The sequence below is a fragment of the Musca autumnalis genome, unplaced genomic scaffold (assembly GCF_047663935.1).
Source record: "Musca autumnalis isolate F117 unplaced genomic scaffold, ASM4766393v1 scaffold_2, whole genome shotgun sequence".
NCBI lineage: Eukaryota > Metazoa > Arthropoda > Insecta > Diptera > Muscidae > Musca > Musca autumnalis.
The window spans coordinates 166,858,609-166,880,050 of NW_027411755.1; the positions used below are offsets into that span (position 1 = coordinate 166,858,609).

At 35.0% G+C, this 21,442-nt stretch overlaps 1 protein-coding gene across 44 annotated transcripts in view; it reads left to right on the plus strand.

Annotated features, from left to right (window-relative positions):
• Positions 1-21,442, plus strand: part of Cda5 (Chitin deacetylase-like 5) — a 341,828-nt gene that overhangs the window by 284,805 nt on the left and 35,581 nt on the right. For all 44 annotated transcript variants that reach the window (XM_073969804.1, XM_073969824.1, XM_073969830.1 and 41 more), the window contains exons 3-4: positions 7,741-8,348; positions 13,514-13,710. In XM_073969804.1, coding sequence (XP_073825905.1) covers positions 7,741-8,348; positions 13,514-13,710 — 805 coding nt within the window. The remainder of the gene's footprint in view (positions 1-7,740; positions 8,349-13,513; positions 13,711-21,442) is intronic.

Here is a 21,442-nt window from a genome sequence, read left to right on the forward strand (position 1 = left end):
GTTATGCTGGTTGTGGTTTGCCATCAGCAAACTTCTTCAGCTTCTTCTTCATCTCTGCTGCTTCTTTTTTGTTGTGTTATTCAGCAACATTTTAAGAAGCTACCAATCAATTACTAAGCAAATCTTAGACTTAAGTCGACATTCAATGTTTAAACACTTGCTTGTATCTTCTTCGTTGGCTTCTTTTCAATATCTGGCAGGTCACTTATGGGGGTTTCCATGAACCATTTTCGTTTTTTGTTGTTATGATTGTTTTTGCTATTGCTGGTTTTCAAATTTTATAAACGTTTAAAGTTTTATTGTTTTTTTAGAGGCTTGTCTTCTTCCACTTTGGATTTGAACTTTTAATGATTGCTTGTTGCTTTTGTTGTTTCTTTATTGTTTTAAGAAGTTTTGTTGTAGTGTTTTTTTTTATTTGCAACCTGCTTGCTACTGCTTATCACACATTTTTGTTATTCATTTAGTTGTTTTTTTTTGGATTTTTTCCTTCCACTTTTTTTGTGGATTTCTTGCTTCTTGAAGTCAGTCGTCCGTCGTCTAGCATGCTGACCTTATAGTAAATGTCATACTTGAGGAATTTTTGCTTGGCATTATTTTGAGATTTTCTTTTGTAAAATATGGCTGATGTTAGCATTTGAAATCAAGTTTCATTTTTTTCTAAGGAGCATCAATGCTTCTCAGCTTGTGTGGCAACTATGTAGATGACATATAAAGTTATTCTCAGTTCTAGAAATTAGAGCACGTTCGAAGAGTTTTGTTGAAAGATTACAACACAGGCAATGGTGGATATGTAGGAGCCCAGAAAATGCTCTCATTACCAAATCAACCTACGAGGGATGTACGAAAACTACCTGGCCTAAGCAACACCGCGTATTGCCAGGCGCCATTTGAATTTTTTTTTTTTTGGAAAGTTTGACAGATTTTAGCCTTTACTTACTGAGGACAGTGTGTTGTACGACCATGTTATGTGTTGTTAACAGTGACTTGAAAAAATCACTTTGGAAAAAAATGGAATTTACTTGTGAGCATTTTCGTCCAAAAATTGTTCACAACTTTCGACGTGGATAATCACCGCAAGGGTGCATCGATCAAATTAAATCTTTGTATATTGATAAAGGACCATCCTATACGACGATGAAGAACTGGTTTAATGAATTCAACCGTGGTAGGCACTCGCCAAAAAACGAAGGTCGTGAGGCTAGCCCAAAATCGGTCGTTGTGGCAGAAAAAAAAAATATGCCGTGCATGAACGGATAATGCGAGATCGCCAGGTTAAATACCGTGAGATAGAGGCATCCTAAGGCATTTCTTATGATATTGCATAAACACCTGGCAGCAAAATGGATTTTTCTCGTTAGATCCAGCAAAATTGTACAAACGCTCAAAAAAGGCTCCTGTGAATTGGTTCATAGAAATTAGGCACTAAATTGATCGCGGTGCTTCAAACGACGTTTATAGGATCGTCGCAGACTACGAATCTAGGATCTGTGCTTAGAAGCATGAAACAAAGCAGGAATCGTCCGTTTGGGTCTTCGAAAGTGAGACAAATCAAACAAATGTTGTTCATGTAAGAAGCTCTTCGTAGCAAATGGTCGCCTGTTTCTTCAGAAAAACTGACCGTGTGGCTACTATACGGCTTGAGAAATATAGGACGGTTAAGTAATTTGTTTGCCTGAAGTCTTCTGAGAAATTCGAAAAACGAACAAGAGAACACAAATCATTCTGCATCATGATAAAGTGGGCTCTCACACGTGGTCCATGACTTGGGAGTCTTTAGAGTTGTCTGAATATTAACATATTAGTCACGGATCTTGTAAAACTAGGTTCAATTCCTCTAACCAACTCTGCTGATCTGCTGATATGTAGAATGTCTGATTAAGTTTATGTGAGAATTTGATGAGTGGATTTTCAACACAGACACCTGCGCCGCCATCTTAGATCTATATTTTCAGACCCCAGATTAGGTTTAACTTCAGCCCAAATATCTCCGCTTGATATATATAGGTACATGTCCTGTGAGACTGGGTTGAAGTCCTCTAATAAACTCTGCTGCTCTCCTGATAGCTAGAATCTCTGTTTGAAAAATACTGCAGCTGTGCGGATTTTCAAAGTAAACTCCGGTGACAGTACCTTATTTCACCTTGGGTCCATGTGTATATCATTTCCTGACCATCCAGAGGAGGTTAACTTAGATTCAGCCCAAAATTAAATCTGCTTGAAATAGCTACAAATGATGAGTGAAGCCTAAATGAGGTGGATTAAGTGCAAGACCTTCATATGTCCAAACTAGCCACTACTACTGACTCCCAAAGTCTAAATGTGGTCCTCTCGGCTTAAAATTGTACCAAAGGTTGGAGATCACATTCAAACCAGTATTTCTCTCCGGTGATCAGAATTGAGGCAGTCCTTTTCACACTTGATCATTTGAACAGAAGTGCCACATGGGCGATGTTGGTCAAAACCACGTTTCCCTAAAACCAGTGAAATGAAATTCTTGGAGGAATAGAGCGTTATGAGACCTTTCTTTATGTCCGCTCTTTGAAATTAATTTTTATACCCTCTACCATAGTATGGAGGGTATATTTAGTTGGTTTTTCCGTTTATAGCGCATTGAAGTAATAACTTGCGACCCTATCAAGTATATATATATTCCTGATCAGCATAAAATTCTGAGTCAATATAGTCATGTCCGTTTGTCCGTTTGTCCGCCTGTTGTAATCACTCTAACGTCCGCAATAATTGAGCTAGAACGCTATATTTTTGCACCCAAGTTTATTTTTTTCATAGACAGATCAAGTTCGAAGATGGGCTATATCGGCCCATGTTTTGGCATTGCCCCCCATATAAGGGTACCTCCCGATTTTCGGTAATTTGTGGATTTTAGCAACATTTTTTTACCGAACTACCTGTAATTTCACATTTGAGGTTTCCGGTAGTCACAACACAACTACACCAAAAATCGTCATCATATGTCCATGTTATGGTATAACATCCATATAACGGTACCTCCCGATTTTCGGTATTTTGGTGATTTTAGCTATATTATTGGACTTAACTACCTGTATTTCAACATTTGAGGACCCCAGTGGTCACAAAACATCTCCACCAAAAATTGTCAACATAGGTTCAAGTTTTGGTATATCCGCTATATAACGGTACCTCCCGATTTTCGGTATTTTGCGGAATTTGTCTACACTTTTAGACCGAACTACCTGTTATTTAACATTTGAGGTTCCCAGTAGTCACAATACAACTCCACCAAAAATTGTCACCATAGGTTCATGTTTTGGTATAGCCCCCATATAACAGTACCTCCCGATTTTGGGTATTTTGAGAATTTTAGCTAAAATTTTTAACCGAACCAGCTGTAATTTGATATTTGAGGTTCTCAGTGGTCACATAACTTCTCCATAAAAAATTGGCAACATAGCTCCATGTTTTGGTATAGCCCCCATATAACTGTACTTCCCGATTTTCGGTATTTAGAGAATTTTAGCTACCATTTTTAATCTAACTTCTGTAATATGATATTTGAGGTTCCCTATGCTCACAAAAGATCTCCACAAAAAATTGTCAACATTGATCCATGTTTTGGTATAGCCCCCATATAACGGTACCTTCCGATTTTCGGTATTTTGAGGATTTTAGCTAAAAATTTTAACCGAACTAACTGTACGAGTAATTTGACATTTGAAGTTCTCTGTGGCCACAAAACTTCTCCACAAGAAATTGGCAACATAGGTCCATGTTTTGGTATAACCATCATATATCAGGACCTTCCGAATTGCGGTATTTAGAGAATTTTAGCTACAATTTTAAACCGAACCAGATGTAATTTGACATTTGAGGTTCCCTGTGCTCAAAAAATATCTCGACCAAAAATTGTCATCATAGGTCCATGTTTTGATATAGCCCCCATATAACCGTACCTCCCGATTTTCGGAATTTTGAGAATTTTAGCTAAAAATTTTAACCGAACTAACTGTAATTTGACATTTGAAGTTCTCTGTGGCCACAAAACTTCTCCACAAAAAATTGGCAACATAGGTCCATGTTTTAGTATAGCCCCCTATATAACGGTACCTTCCGATTTTCGGTATTTTGAGGGTCTTAGGTACATTGTTTGACGGAACTACCCGTAATTTGACATTTGAGGTTCAATGCAGTTACACAATGTTCGTTTCAGACAATTTGGAGTCGATTTAGCTATGTCCGTCCACGATAACTCTCGAACGGATGAGCCGATTTGGTCCAAAATTTGGCTTCCCTAATATTTTGTCCAAACTTAGTTTGAGTTCGAAGATGGTCCATATCGGTCGACTCCTTTAGGTACCTCCCCCACAAAAGTTCGAAAATGTTCCGAAAATTTGTGCGCACGATAAATCTTAAAGGGAGCAACCGATTTTGTCCGTAATTTGCACATCTTCAAAATTTCTACCAGGCATAGATGATGTTCTAATATGGACTCTAACGGTCTACTCCTTCGGGTACCTCCCACACAAAATTTCGGAAAATTTCAGTTTAGGTCCTGCTCTCGATTCTTTTTCATTTTTGTTGTAACAACTTGTATTCGCTTCCCCATTACGAAGATAAAAATTTTATCAGGGGCAAGTCCATACTTCCTGAGAAAATAGCCAGAAAGTTGTAAAAATTCCCTATGGCACAATGTGTAGTGGTTTGAGCGCACGATAACTCTCGAACGGATCTGCCAATTCGGTTTAAAATTTGGCCATCATAATATTTTGTCTGAATTTAGTTTAAGTGCTAAGGTGAGCCATATCGGTCCATTCCTTTAGTTACCTCTGCCACAAAAGTTTGAAAATATTCGGCAAAATTTGTGCCCACGATAGCTGCTGAAGGCAGCTCGGTCCATTCTCTAAGTACCTCTCCCACAAAATTTCGAAAATATTGGGAAAAATTTGTGCCCACGATAGCTCCTGAAGGCAGTCACGGATTTGGTCCATGCTTTCCACATCGTAATATTTCTACGAGATATCGATTGAGCTTGAATTTGGACTATATATGTCAATTCCTTCAGGTAAGTCCCGTACAAAATTTCGGAAAATGCAGTTTAAGGCCTGCTTTCGAATCGCTTTTATCTTTGTGGTAACAACTTGTATTCACTGCCCCCCTGACGACGGTGCAAGTTTTTTTTAAGGGCAAGTCCATAGTTCCTGAGAACAGTACGCACTATACCTGCTGAATGGATCAATCGTCCAAATCTTGGATCTCCTAATATTTTGTCCAAATGTAGTTTTACTTCAGAAATCTTTTCCTTGGGATACCTCCCCCACAAAAGTTCAACATTTTTGTTTAAGCGCAGTTTAGGATCTATTCGAAGAACCTTTGGAAAATTATACCGATACTATTCTTTATGGTCCTGTTTAAGCGATTTTATGTTATTCGTGGGCAAGTCCATGCTTCCTGACATCGTGGACAAAAACCTCTAAGTTAAACGATTTCAAAATATTAAAAATTTCAAATTTCAAAAATTGCTACAAAATCCGTAATTCGTAGATTCGATATTGTCAACAGATGAAAGGAAAGCCGACTGATACTTTCTTACTTGTTTTAAATTAGATTAGATACTTTAGACATTTTGGGTAACCGAAAAATTGTAGCACCTAAAATTGTGGACAGGAAAGGGAACTCATTATTCCATTTTAGTTAAGAATATTTTATGGTGGAGGGTATTAAAAGTTCGGGTTTAAAAGTTCGTAATAATTTATTGATTGAATCTCAAGGTCAAATAAATATTGGCCATTCAAATAATCCACGAGGACATTATTAAATATTCATCGCATGCATACCTGTCGGGAGCTGAAAATTAGTCCTAAACTAAAAAAACGCACAGGTTTGATACATCTTAAAAAATCGATTAAGGCTCTGTGTCCCTCAAAAAAAAAATTTTCACAATTAAAAATCAACCTTTTAAAAATTTCCAATTCATAATCATCTCAACACCATCTCAGCATTAATTGCATTATTTTTATATTACACGTCAGGGGAATTTCTAACCACAGATTACAAAAGACAAGTCATGGGAACTGAAATTAGAGCGTGACAAGTGTAAACAAACGGCAAAACTTGCAAATGTTAAACAATTCTTTTGTAGAATTCTACAACATTCAACAGAGTTCCAAGAAATCAACTGCAGCACACACACAAGCATTACAAGACTTCCACACCACGCCATAACATCATAGCGCGTTAAAGCTAATGGACATACAAGTAGTTAGGATTGCAGAATAGCTGGCAGACTAACTATGTACGAGTATGTAGCTACCGGGCAGACTAGCTGCGATTTGGCTTGTAATGTTTTTAGACAACAATAAAATGTACTAATTTCTATTCGCTACTAGAATGAATGACTTTGCTGTAAACAATGATTTTTAGCTTAGCTAGCGAGCTAGCTATGAGAAGGGAAGTTGAAAGAATTTGTTTTGTTTTCATGGCGGTGTTGTTGTTGTTTATGTTTCAGATTTTAAGTTTCATCGTTGGTGTTGATATCCAAATTAAAGGAAGTTAAATGTTTGTAATATTTCCTAAGCATTTTTAATAAAGGCTGTGAAAAGGCCTTGGTTTGTTATGGTGGTTGTTGTTGTTGTTTTTAATGGTGTAGATATGAATAATTTCATAGCAGAACATGGTTAGCGTAATTGCCTTGCATTATGCAATAATTTGAAATATTTTGAAATAGAAACTATGTATAGAGAGAAACACGTTTGTGGCTTAAGTCTTTTGTTTTGGTCTTAGATTTAAAAAAATAGAAAAATTGGTGGGAAAAAAGTGTATAAAATATATTTCAAAATGTAGTAATTTATTTTTTAATGAAAAGAATTATCAGGGCTTTACCAATTTCAAGTGGTCCATTTTCCCCCCAATCCAAGCCTCGAATCTTCTTAACACGTTTGTGGCTTAAGTCTATTGTTTTGATTTAAAATTTAAAAAATTATGGGTTAATATGTGTTAAACAGTTCAGATTTATTTTTCCATACAAAATCCGATTTTTCCTCAAATCATTTTAACACTCAAAGTCTCACAACAACCCTCAACCATAAATACATCGGTCCAACACCAATTACAACCCTTATAAATAACAAAAAAACAATTCTCAATAAAACCACAAAATATTCAATTATTTGCCACGAAATGCAATGAGACATCAAACGATAAATCATTAGAAGATGATACGTCAAAGCTTCATCAAACAACAAATAAACCTCCATACTAACCTCTGACAAGCACAAAAAAAAACATGAAGTTTGAAAAATAATATGGACATTTTATTATTACAGCCATAAAAGTCATGGTTAAGTTTGAGATCTACTGAGATCAACTAGTTAGATCATTAAGACTCCAAACAATAGACCACAAAAACCAAACCGAAGTCTAGAATTCAATAACATGGCCAATAACAAGCAAAAAACCCACACATATCCCCACACATGGCTTTAAGAAATGTTCTAGGCAATAGCAGAAAAAAAACAAACAACAACCAAATAAACATAAATCGTAAATTACACGATGATCTTCATTTAGTTTTTGCGGTGGTTGCAATGAATTGTTCCATTGTCTAGTGAAACATAAAATTAGACGAACAGTAGCCAGTGGCCACTAGTTCAAATGACCTTTATGGTTAATGGAGATTAAAAATAAACATAATCTCATTATTTAATTCTAAATTTTATTTATTATAACCTAATAAAATTTGTTTATTCTTTCCTTTTTTCCTTGCAGCTGCCCAATCACAAAGCAAACGTTCATCCCGCATCACCAGCTCCCGCACCAGTTTTGGCACAAATGTCAAAAGTCCCTCCCCTTCATCGTCCTCCTCGTCCAATTCGAATGGTGTCAATTTTGATTGTCCCGAAGAATTCGGTTACTATCCTCACCCCACAGATTGTACCCAATATTATGTTTGTGTATTTGGTGGGGCTCTCTTGGAAAGTTGTACCGGTGGTTTGATGTATTCGCATGAGCTGCAAACATGTGATTGGCCACGTAATGTTGGTTGTGAAGTGGTTGATAGCGGTGATCGTGATGTTGTTATTAGCAAGCAGCAGCAACAACAACAACAGCCACAACATGTTCCTAGCCGTGTACGTTTTGGTTCATCCTTTACCAGTCCCCAGGCTCAACAACAACCTCTGCAGCAACAACAACAACAGCAACAGGTTTTAAAACCCACTGTTCCACCCCAATATCATCGTCAACCACCACAAGTTATTCAGGCTCAAGTTCAAACTATTCCACCACCACCACAATTGAAGGTCTCCCCCAATCCAGTGATCACTTCCCGAGGACAACCTAAACATTTGTTGGACGCCCAAGAGGAAATCGCTAAGGTAAGATGTTTTTTTTTTTGTTATTTAATGTTATGTCCCTCGTAGATGAAATATTCACTATATGTGGATAAAATATCCAGAAGATTTTAGAGATAAAACTGACAAACTGACTGACCACGGATAAAATGTACACAATATTCCAAGTTTTGTAGATATTTTATCCACGTTTTGGGCATAAGTTGGTTTTGTTATATACGTTTTGTGGATAAGTTGGTTATTTTATCCACGTTTTGTGGATAATATGAATAAGTTATCCACATGTTGTGGATAAGTTGGATATTTTATTTACGTTTAGTGGATAATATGAATAAGTTATCCACATTTTGTGGATAAGTTGGATATTTTATTCACGTTTTGTGGATAATATGAATAAGTTATCCACATTTTGTGGATAAGTTGGATATTTTATCCACGTTTTGTGGATCAGTTGGATATTTTATCCACGTTTTGTGGATAATATAAATAAGTTATCTACATGTTGTATCCACGTTTTGTGAATAATATGAATAAGTTATCCACATTTTGTGGATAAGTTGGATATTTTATCCACGTTTTGTGGAAAATATGAATATATTATCCACATGTTTTGGATATTTTATCCACATTTTGTGGATAACATGTATAGGTTATCCACATGTTGTTTTATTTTTTTATTCTATCCATGGTTGGTGGATAATTTGGTTATTTTATCCACGTTTTGTGGATAATATGAATATGTTATCCACATGTTTTGCATATTTTATCCAAATTTTGTGGATGACAAGAATAAGTTATAAGTTGGATATTTTATCCACGTTTTGTGGATAAGTTGGTTATTTTATCCACGTTTTGTGGATAATATGAATAAGTTATCCACATGTTGTGGACAAGTTGGATATTTTATCCACGTTTTGTGGATAATATGAATAAGTTATCTCCATGTTGTGGATAAGTTAGATATTTTATCCACGTTTTGTGGATATTATGAATAAGTTATCCACGTTTTGTGGATAATGTGAATAAGTTATCCACATGTAGTGGATAAGTTGGATATTTTATCCACGTTTTGTGGATAATATGAATAAGTTTTCCACATGTAGTGGATAAGTTGGATATTTTATCCACGTTTTGTGGATATTATGAATAAGTTATCCACATTCTGTGGATAAGTTGGATATTTTATCCACGTTTTGTGGTTAATATGAATAAGTTATCCACGTTTTGTGGATAAGTTGGTTATTTTATCCACGTTTTGTGCATAATATGAATATGTTATCTCCATGTTGTGGATAAGTTGGATATTTTATCCACGTTTTGTGGATAATATGAATAAGTTGTCCGCATGTTGTGGATAAGTTGGTTATTTTATCCACGTTTTGTGGATAATATGAATAAGTTATCTACATGTTGTGGATATTTTATCCGCGTTTTGTGGATAATATGAATAAGTTATCCACATGTTGTGGATATTTTATCCACGTGTTGTGGATAATAAGAATAAATTATCCACATGTTGTGGATAATTAGGATATTTTATCCATATGTTATTTAAAATTTGGATATTTTATCCACGTTTTGTGGATAATATGAATAAGTTATCCAAAGGTTGTGGATAATTTGGATATTTTATCCACGTTTTGTGGATAAGTTGGTTATTTTATCCACGTTTTGTTGAAAATATGAATAAGTTATCCACGTTCTGTGGATAAGTTGCATATTTTATCCACGTTTTTTGGATAATATAAATAAGTTATCCAAATGTTGTGGATAATATGGATATTTTATCCACGTTTTGTGGATAATTTGGATATTTTATCCACGTTTTGTGGATAATATGAATAAGTTATCCACATGTTGTAGATAAGTTGGTTTTGATATCCATGTTTTGTGGATAAGTTGGTAATATGAATAAGTTATCCACGTTTTGTGGATAAGTTGCATATTTTATCCACGTTTTGTGGATAATATGAATAAGTTATCCACGTTTTTTGGATAAGTTAGCCACTTTCTGTGGACAAGTTGGATTTTTTATCCACGTTTTGTGGATAATATGAATAAGATATCCACGTATTGTGGATAAGTTACATATTTTATCCTCGTTTTGCGGATAATATGAATAAGCTATCCACGTTTTATGATACATTGGATATTTTATACACGTTTTGGGCAGAAAAGGTAACGGCAGTCTTTTTTCGGGATTACTCTCAGCCCTATTAGCAGCAGGAAAGAGAATCCAATAATGTAGATCCTAGGAAGCTGGGTGGAAATTAATACATATTTTTGTTGAACACATAGACCCTGTTAACCCGTCCATATTTTAGTAGGTTTGTGTTGCCTTATCAGAATCAGCAACAGCTAGATCAATGAAAAGAAAAAAATAAATACCTCCACATATGACCATGTCTAAGACAATGGCTGCATCGAGGCAAGAAATTATGTCACTACCCTGGAATCGCACCAAGAATCCCAATAGAAATTATCAACACTATGACACGGGATTTGTGCAGTTGACCCCCACTCTGCTGACTTTCTGGCCACCTACAATGTATATAAAATACAATTCAATGATGGGTCACAACCCCAATGACATCCCAATCAGATACCTTCATACGATACCACCATTTTGGATTGCTACCAATAATATGAAAAAGATATTTTAGAATGATATCTGTATCTGTTACCATATTACATTGCTGCTCTATCCGAACTTCATTCTCCTCTATGTCTTGGTTTTTTCGTACCTCAGATTTTTTCGCAAATTCCTTTTTTGTGCGAAAAATGTTCACCACATTACGGTGTCCTATTCTGTATAGCGACATCTCTACTTCAATAAAATAACTATTCAATGGTATGGTTTATGCGTTCCATTTTTTCCTTTTTTGTGGATGGTAAAGTTATCTACGCAAGTGGTACAATGGAGATCTGTGACCTTTTGATAGCAAGTTGGCATCAAAATATTCTTCGCCTTGTCTATATAACGACATCTGTACTTCAAATTTAAATGATTATTCAATAAGTGCTCCAAAATAATTTGAAGAATATATATATATATATATATATATATATATATATATATATATATATATAATATTATATATAGCGCCATTCTATATAGCGGCATCTGTACTTCAACTTTAAAGTGATTATTCAATGAGTTGTCCGAGATATCTTGACGAATTAAAATTTTGTTGATGATATGTAAGATAGCTACCAAGTTGGTTTTATGGAGGTCAGTGACCACTTAAGATGTGGCAGACCTTAAGATTATTCTTCATCTTTGCCAAGGTAAAGATAGTTTAAACCGCATCCTGCCTTACCATGTATGTACCATTCTTTAAGACGACACCTGTACTTCAAATACAAAATGGTTTCTTAAAGATAAATTGACTAGTATAGTTTTATTCGACTTATTTTTCGTTTTTTTTTTTTGTGGATGTTGGAGGTAGCTACTCAGGTGAATCATTGGGGTAAGTGTTTGCAAAGGTAAAGCAAACTTTGACTGCTACCTACCATACATTGTACTATTCTTTATAACGACATCTATACTTCAGATTTAAAAATATTAATGGAGTTGTCAGAGACAATTCGATGAGCACATGAAATTAAACAGACCTCAAAATTAGTTCTTGTCTTTGCTAAGGTAACTTCTATTTCTATATGGACCGCAACCTAACTTAGAAAGAAGTTACAGGCTGTCAACTTTCTTTCATTAAGATAAGATAATGAGCTTTTGGGTGGATGGACTATATTGGCTCCTCCTTTGACCGCACTATTCGTTATAACGACACCTGTACTTCAAATTTCGAGATATTATTGGATAGTTGTCTGGGATAGTTTGAACAGCATTTGATATCAAGATTAGTTCTTGCCTTTGCAAAGATGAAGGTAATTTTGACCGTAACTTAAATTAGGAAGAAGATGCAGATTATAATCTTCAGTTACGTCCATTTGGCCGCCTGGCACCTTCAAAAAATTATAAAACCTCACCAGGCAGCAAACATGTGACACCTACTTCATATTTTTACAACATTTACATTTTACAACAAATCTATCAGGAGCCAAGCTATGATATATGCAGTTCCACACCGGCCACAGGCCAAGTCCCCTCCGTCGATGTCATAACTCCTCCAAAGTCAGCAGTTTCTTCATTCATTCTTAAGTTGGAACTTTTTGGAACTTCAGATTTTTTCGAGAGATAACTTCTCCAAAATTATTCGCAATTTCTATTTAGCGACATCTGTACTTGATTTATAGTTTGCTGCGCACCATTTTTGTTCTCACTAAAGTCAATTGGACCCTTTATTCTTACCGCGACATCTGTATTTGAAATTTAAAATATTATTGTATAAGATCTTCTAGATATAATTTGACGACCGTAGTTTTAGGCGAATGTTTTATTTTCAATAATAGAGGTCTCATTTGCCCAACGAAATAATTGTAATTTGGGATTTTGGGTTTCAAACTATAGAAAATATTTTTTTATTTTTTTTTTTTGCTCTTTTTCAGAATCTGCAAAAATCTACCTTTTTTTATAAAAACAAAAATTTAAAAATTAAATAAATTGCAGGTTCTGTAACATAGCAAATGTGTCCAAGTCCTATATGAAACTAAATTGGACCCTCTATTTGTTATAACGACATCTGGATTTAAAATTTAAAATATTATTATATATATTTAAACATTAATATAAGATGGTCTAGAGATATTTTGATGATTATAGTTTTAGGTGAATTTTTTATTTTCAATAATACAGGTTACATTTCACCAAACGAAGTAATTGAAGTTGGGTTTCCAGAGCATAGAACCTATTTTTGTAAACAATTACTCTGTTCCAGAAGCTGCAGGAATCTGATATTTTTTTATTTTTTTTTTTACAAATTTATAAAGGAAAGAAATTGTAAAAATAAAAAATAAAATAAAACTTGTAAAAAAATATTTCTTGCAGATTGTGTCCACGTCTTGGTATAACCCCTATATATCACAACGCGTCGATTTAATATATTTCAAACGACATCTGAATTTGAAATTTTGAAATATTATTTGACGAGTTTTCATGAGCATAGTTTTAGGAGAAAGTTTTATATTTTCTAAAATAGAGGTTAAATGTTGTTTATTCCGCATAACCATACCTATTTCTTTGTTATATAATGGTTCATAATTTTCTATTTTGTTATTTTTGTTTCCAGCTTTATGCCGATGCCCATGACAGTCTACCCCCTGTGGAAGAAGAGGAAAGTGATCGCCAGCAACGTGTATATCGTGGTCAACCCAGTACCGTATCTCAAGTACAAAAGGATCGAGATGGTATTCTTCATCAGGCTAGCATTAATGCCATACCCAGCAATGACAAGTATAATTCTTATAATTTTGGCTCGCAATACAGGTAAGAATTGCAAATACAATAAACCAAAAAAAAAGGGCATGCTAGCTACCATTTTCATATTTCAAAACACATTAAAATGGATCTCCTCTTAGCAATTTATTTTAATTTTCATTCACAATATATTCTCTTATTTATTTCACTTTGCGCTTTAACGTTGTTTTTGCCAGCAACAACGAGAAAAACATTAATAATTCTATGTCTTTTGCTTTTATTGTTGTTATTCTATACTCATTTAATGCTGTTTTTCTTCTATTTTTTACTCTTATACTTACTTACTCTACTCTTCATCACTCTCTTTTTGTTTACTTCAAAAAAACTCATAATTTTTTCAAAACAAAAAAAAAACAATCAAAACAAAATGCATTTGCAACTGCACCAACCACCATTGACCGAACCGACGACCATCTAACCTACCGACTACCGTTTTGGATTGGACTTGACTTGTGCTTTTTGTCTACTTACATTTACCTACATTTGTGATATGTAGAGCTTACAGCTTAGACCTTGACTCATTGACAAACAATAGACTAGAAGAGGAAGACAGCAATGCTGATGATGAGTTCAGCTCATACATTGTAGACTCTAAAGATCTTGACCTCAATGCCCATCGACGTATGAAACGTGATTTAGATGAACAGAATGCGGACAAAGTTAACGACATGGTTGCAGAAGATGAGGACAAAGAACTGAGGGAGGAGAAGACAAAGGAGAATGTGGAGAAAACCCAACTGGCTCCCAATACTGAGGAAGAAACTATAAAGGAAATTTCCACACTTGTGGAAGAATTATATGGGGCGGAATTTAAGACAACTTCCACTGAAAAACTTGTGGATTTAATGCAAAACAAAATTGCCAAAGATATGGAAGAGACGCAAAAGTTGTTGAGTACAGCGGAGGCTAGGGCAGCTAATGTGGAAAATGGACATGATTTGGAAACTTCTACCAATGATGAGGGTGAGCTAGAGAGGATCTCTTTGGCCAAGAACCCCCTATTGAAAGAAATTAAGGAGAATTTGGAAGATGCAGAACAAACTCCAGAGGGAGTCAAAGGCGAACTAAACCCTGAAGTATCTGAGATTAATGCAACTGAAGAACCATCTAAAACCTTTTCCAACGAAGAGAATATAAATCCCACTGCTAAAATTGATGACATTTACCCGATTGTTACCGAACATCCCACCTTGAACCCTGAGGACATGCGCACCGAAGTAATAACCCGTTCGCCCGATGAGAACATGGAAGATATGGAATATGTGGACAGCAATGATAATGCTGTGGCTGAATCAAATATACGCACCATAAGACAATTGCGACCCTACAGTCAATCGCAAAATGTCCGACCAAGGGTACAGTGGTCCACATCGAGTCAAACTCAGGGTGTTAATTATCGTTCCATTGATTCAAATCCCTATCAACAACAATATCAATATCATCAAAGTTCATCACAATCGGTACCCTACTCCTTTGGGGCATTTAATCCCTATCTAACACCACCCTCAACCCCTTCGTATGCTCCATTGAATTCCCTGAATTCCAACTATAAAAACAACAACTATCAAACAGCCGGAATTGCTGGTGGATCTTTACAGCAGAGCTACAAACAAAAACCCAAAGTTGTTTATACTGGGTACAATCTATCCCTGCCACCACCACCCAAGGACAGTAGCAGCAGCGATTTTCGTCCCATGGTGGGAAATTATTATTCCAATTCTGGTTCCTCTCCCTCCTCCTCGATTTCCAGTAGCACAATAAGACCTGGCCAGTATACCAATCAACCTGATTTGCTGCCCTATATACTGCAATCCTTGAAGGAATTAAAGGAGCAAAGGAAAAAGTTACAGGCTGTCAACTTCAGCTACTTCCATTTGGATAATCAGCCCTTGGGAGAAAGGACCACTCTATCACCTTTGCAAAATTACAAAACCTCACCAGGCAGCAAGCAGGTGACACCTAATTCCCACTTTTCACAAATCAGCACTGTGGGAGGATTTTACAACAACAAACACCTGCAGGGAAATTATCAACAGAAATATCCCTCCCAAAGCTATCAGGAGCCGGCAAGCAACTATGACATACCCACCTCCACAGAGAGTAACTATTTCCAATACAATTTAATTGGCAATCAAAAAATGAAGAATTTCTATAGTACTCTGAAACCGGCCACTGGACCAGTACCCTCCATTGATGTCATAACTCCTCCTCAGCTGGGTAAATTTCCAGGTTTTGATCAATTTGCCCATGGCATAACCTATGCCAATGCAACAACTCAACCTGATTATTATCAAACTTTTGTGCATGCCTTAAGTTCCACCACAGAGCTACCATCACCATCACCAAAGCCTACAGTATCCAGCAAACCCATCAAGTTGCAATTTGATTTACCCCAATTCATTTCAAATCTTCAAAGTCAAGATATGGCCCATTTGAATCCAGCCGTAGTGGATATGTTAAAATATGTCAAGGAAATTCACAAAGAAAGACCCACATCTGCCACACCACCTGCGCTTAATATCAATGAGGTTACCTATAAACCCCCCACCATTGTTCAGGCTCCCATTGCCACCACCAGAAGGCCCACCAAGGGTTATGAAAGCTATTTGAATAGCCTTAAGACCACAACAACAACAACCGCAAAACCCAGGCCACCACCACCAACCGATTACTATGATGAAGAATATGAAGAGGAAGAAGAAGATAATGAAGAAACCGAGGTGCTACCACCCTCCCAAATGCCGCCATATATGCCCATGACTGAGACCATGGCTCCACCAAGACAAGAAATGATGCCACCTCCCTTGAAGCCTACCGAAAATCCCAATAAAAATTATCATCACTATGAAACTGGTTTCGTGCAGGTGACCACCACTCGCCGTCCATTCTGGGTGGCCCATCAACAATTCCAGCAATTTTATCAACAAGCCAATGAGGCGAACCAACCCCAAGAACAACAACAACCCAATCAGATACCTTCCTTTATTAACTTCCCCAGTGATTATTTCCAAGAAATTAAACAAAAGTTGCCCTCTCCTCCCTTGAGACCACAATTAACAGCTAGTACCACAACCACCACCCCAACGACCACAACTCGGACGACCTCTACCACCACCACCACAACGACCACACCTAGACCAACGACCTCTACCACGACCATACCAAAAATGCGTTATACCATTAGACCAAATCGTAATCGTGGACAAAATAAATGGAAAACTCAAAACAACAACAACAACAACACAATTAGTAACAGCAACCAAAACACTCCCCTCAGTGATACAAAATTCATGACCATAGACGATCTTAAGGAAAAACCCCTAATAGGCATTAGAAAACGTCCCCAACAATTGGCATCTTCTTCTAGCGGAAGCGGCAGCAATAACTTAATAATGTCCCCCATGCTGGACTTGAACGGACCCAACAGGTATAGTGTGTAAGTTGAGAAAGAACTTTTTTCAACTTTTCCTTTGCCAACCCAACCCAAACCATTTGTTACGTTTTTGTTGTTCAGAATGAATATTCCCCTAAACAAACCCACCCGAAAAAGAAAAAAACTTAACACAAAAAACAAAAATACTACATAAAAAATTTAATTTTGTTTTAACCTAAAAAAAATTGTAAAATATATTAAATGATATCTACTTGTGAAAAAGATGTCTCGTCGTACTTAAATAACCCTAATTCTTTCCCTCAAAAAGAAACCCAAAAACAAACGAAATGACACTTTATATACTGTAAATACGTTGGGGTTACCCTTTTTTGTTTTTTTGCTGTGAATATCCTTGTAGGACATGAAAAACAAATATGAACAAAATCTTGTACAGTTTTTAATAGATGTTTATAAAGAAATTTCAAAATAACGTTGACTAAAATATAACTGGGACGCCTGAATTCCTAGGAAAATCCCCATGACGAAAATGAAAATAACTGAAAAGAAAAGTAAAACAGAGTTGCTAAATAGACTGGATTTCAGAAAAAATTATTGAATTAAAAGAAACATAAAATATTGAAACACATCATAACATGAACTTCAGAAAAATGTGGTTTTTAATTGTGTTTAAATTAAGGAAAAAAATAAATAAAATATTGAAACATATTTCCTATAGTCATAGGGAGGAACATGTGAATATCATGCATACTTTTAGGGTTATACGTGAAAAAATAAATTTGGCACAAAGTTAATCTTTAGGATTGTTTGCCTTCAACTGAGTTTTTTAATCCGTATACAGTACTACAATATATTACTCCTCTTATATTTGGTATTTTACGAAGTTTTTTTTTAAAGACCGGTAGTCCGGTATTCTTTATTATTTATATATTCTGTAGATTTATTGTTTTGAACAATGAACATTTCTTAGACAACTACCCATTTGCTTTATACCAATTTTAAATTTGAAATGTAGATGGCGATGTAAATTTTGCATTACCGAAACGAGAAAAACGGCGAAAAATAGCTGCGACTAAGTTTGCGGAATTCAAATAAAAAAAGGTCTCAATTTTCCAATCTTTTGGGGTAATAGTCCCAGCTGTCCTTCATTATCAGGGCTTTCTGTTGAAATCACACAAATGCACACTCACTTTGCACGCTGAAGGTCGTGGGTTCGATTCCCCGGCCAGGCAACATCAACAACAAATTTCAACGACGACAAAATACCCCTCTGTGATGTTGGCGACATTTCTTGAGTGCTTCAGCCATGTAAAACTTCTCTACAAGTGGTGTCTTAAGAAACGGCGTTCGGACTCGGCAATAAACAGTAGGTCCCATATCATTGAGCTAATATGAATCGAAGTGCACTCTTTGATATCAGAGAAGTCTCCCTTGTGACGTATGGGATGTTTGTGACACAATTATTATACGTTCATAAGTGTCACTCTACAAAACATTTGCCCTATAAGCCAAACTAAGTTTTCCACCACTGACTACTTGTCGTTTACCTTCCCAATTTTGTATACGATAACTTCTGATTTCGTCTTACACTTGCTTACCCCAACAGAGTTTTGGTCTTCCTGTTTCGAAGAAGTATTTCAGTACCTCAGAATTATAAATACCATGTTACCTGCTGTTTGGTCCGAGTTCTGTAGACGTATTGCGCCTCGGCGCAATCAACTGGCTTTTATCGCCGTTTACTATCAGACCCATTATAGCAGACTCTAATATGACTTTTTTAAATGGCCTTATCATCGAATGATGCCGAATGAGCTTCGCGAGGAAAACCAAAATCAGACATGGCTTGACTGCCTTGTAATTGACAAAAAAGTGGTAAGTGTCGATATGCATCTCTGGGGTCTTTTTCAGGATGTCCCAATCATATCATTGACCATAGGTTTTAGTGTTCACAGAAAATTTCGGGACACTATTTGATAGGAAATAAGGATCAGACTTGTGCCTCTGTAGTCAGTCACGTTCACGCTGCATACACCTTATCAGCTTGTCGCCTCCGGTCTTGACCAGCTCGTTCTTGACCATCAGCTACTGCGGCATTTTATTATTCTTCAGCCAGGTTTACTGCTGTCTTTATATCATTTTGACAAAGCGATATATACGCAATACCTTCTGAGATTGGATCTATGGTATCTTGGTTTTTTTTTTCGTTGGTGCTGTATTCCAACAGTTTGGAAAACTGTTATTTCCATAACCTGAACACGCTAACGATAACATATGTTGTCTTACTCATCTCTACAGAAAAACGTATCTACATCAAAGCTATCGCTTAGATGTTTAAATCTTTGGTAGAACTAACTTAATTCTGGCTCCTGTTTGGAGTTTTTCACGCTTACACCTTTAAATTATTACTTCCACTATTAAGTATTTCTGGTAGTCCGTTTTTTTTGCTATTTAAATATTCCGTATAACTTTTTCGTTGCATCAATTGACATTTCTTAGACAACAACCATTTGTTTAATCGCAATGTCAAAATCGATATGTAGATGGCGCTTGTTATAATACATGTAGGTTATGGACGTTAATAATATTCTTTAAAATATCGAACTATAAGAAGATCGATTTGTTATCAATTTCGATTTGTCTATTGTGCAATGATTTTACATAATAATTTTACATAACGGATTCAAGAAAAGGTTTTTTATAGGTATTTGCTGAAAGTTTTATTTTTCTGAAATTTATCTATAAAAAGCAACTCTGTAAACTGTAAATACTATCCTTTCATTTCTTTCTATCCTATTCAACTATATATATGTAAATATTCTTGATTCCATAAAACTTATTTGAATAATGTTTTTGTTATTGATTTCTTAAATTCTTTAAAACATGTTTGAAGCTGTGATAGCCTCTTAAAAATCTTAATTTACAATCAGCTTGAAGCTGTGATAATCGCTCAAAAATTTTGTTTTCAAATCTATGCCTGAAACTGTAATAGACATTTAAAATATTGTACTTTAAAAACGAAGGAAATATACTCTAGTAGCCACTCAAAAATGTCTTCGAAAACCCTCGATAACCCTCAAAATGTTATATAACTACACAGGCCTAAAAAATTACTTAAAAATCCATGACTGAATCTTTGATAGTCTCCGAAAAAATTGAATTACATCACTACAATTATAGTTGTAAGAGTCCAATACAATTTTTACGATAGTCTCTTCAAAATTTTAATTTAAAAATCATATTTTTTAATTTCAAAATCCACGACAGTCGCTTCAAAATTTTAATTTAAAAATCCACCACTGTCTCAAGTAAATTTTAATTTAAAATCAAATTTTTTAATTTAAAAATCCACCACTGTCTCCAGTAAATTTTAATTTAAAATCAAACTTTTTAATTTAAAAATCCACGATAGTCGCTTCAAAATTTTAATTTAAAATCAAATTTTTTATTTAAAAAATCCACGATAGTCGCTTCAAAATTTTAATTTAAAATTAATTTTTTTAATTAAAAAATCCACGATAGTCCCTTCAAAATTTTTTAATTTAAAATCAAATTTTTTAATTTAAAAATCCACGGCTATCTCTTTAAAATTTTAATTTAAAAATCCACGATAGTCTCTTCAAAATGTTAATATAAAAATCAACGATAGTCGCTTCAAAATTTTAATTTAAAAATCCACGATAGTCTCTTCAAAATGTTAATATAAAAATCAACGATAGTCGCTTCAAAATTTTAATTTAAAAATCCACGATAGTCACTTCAAAATTTTAATTTAAAAATCCACGACTATCTCTTCAAAATTCTAATTTAAAAATCCACGATAGTCGCTTCATAATTTTAATTCAAAAATCCACGACAGTCGCTTCAAAATTTTAATTTAAAAATCCACGATAGTCGCTTCATAATTTTTAATTTAAAAATCCACGATAGTCTCTTGAAAATTTTAATTTAAAAATCCATGACGGTCGCTTCAAAATTTTAATTTAAAAATCCACGAAAGTCTCTTGAAAATTTTAATTTAAAAATCCATGACGGTCGCTTCAAAATTTTAATTTAAAAATCCTCGACAGTAGCTTAAAATTTTTAATATAAAAATCCTCGACAGTCGCTTAAAAATTTGAATTTAAAAATCCACGTTAGTTGCTTCAAAATTTTAATTTAAAAATCCACGTTAGTCGCTTCAAAATTTTAATTTTAAAATCCACGACTATCTCTTAAATATTTTGATTTAAAAATCCACAATAGTTGCTTCAAAATTTTATTTAAAAAATCCACGACTATCTCTACAAAATTTTAATTTAAAAATCCAATTTTTTAATATAAAAATCCACGACTGCCTCTACAAAATTTTAA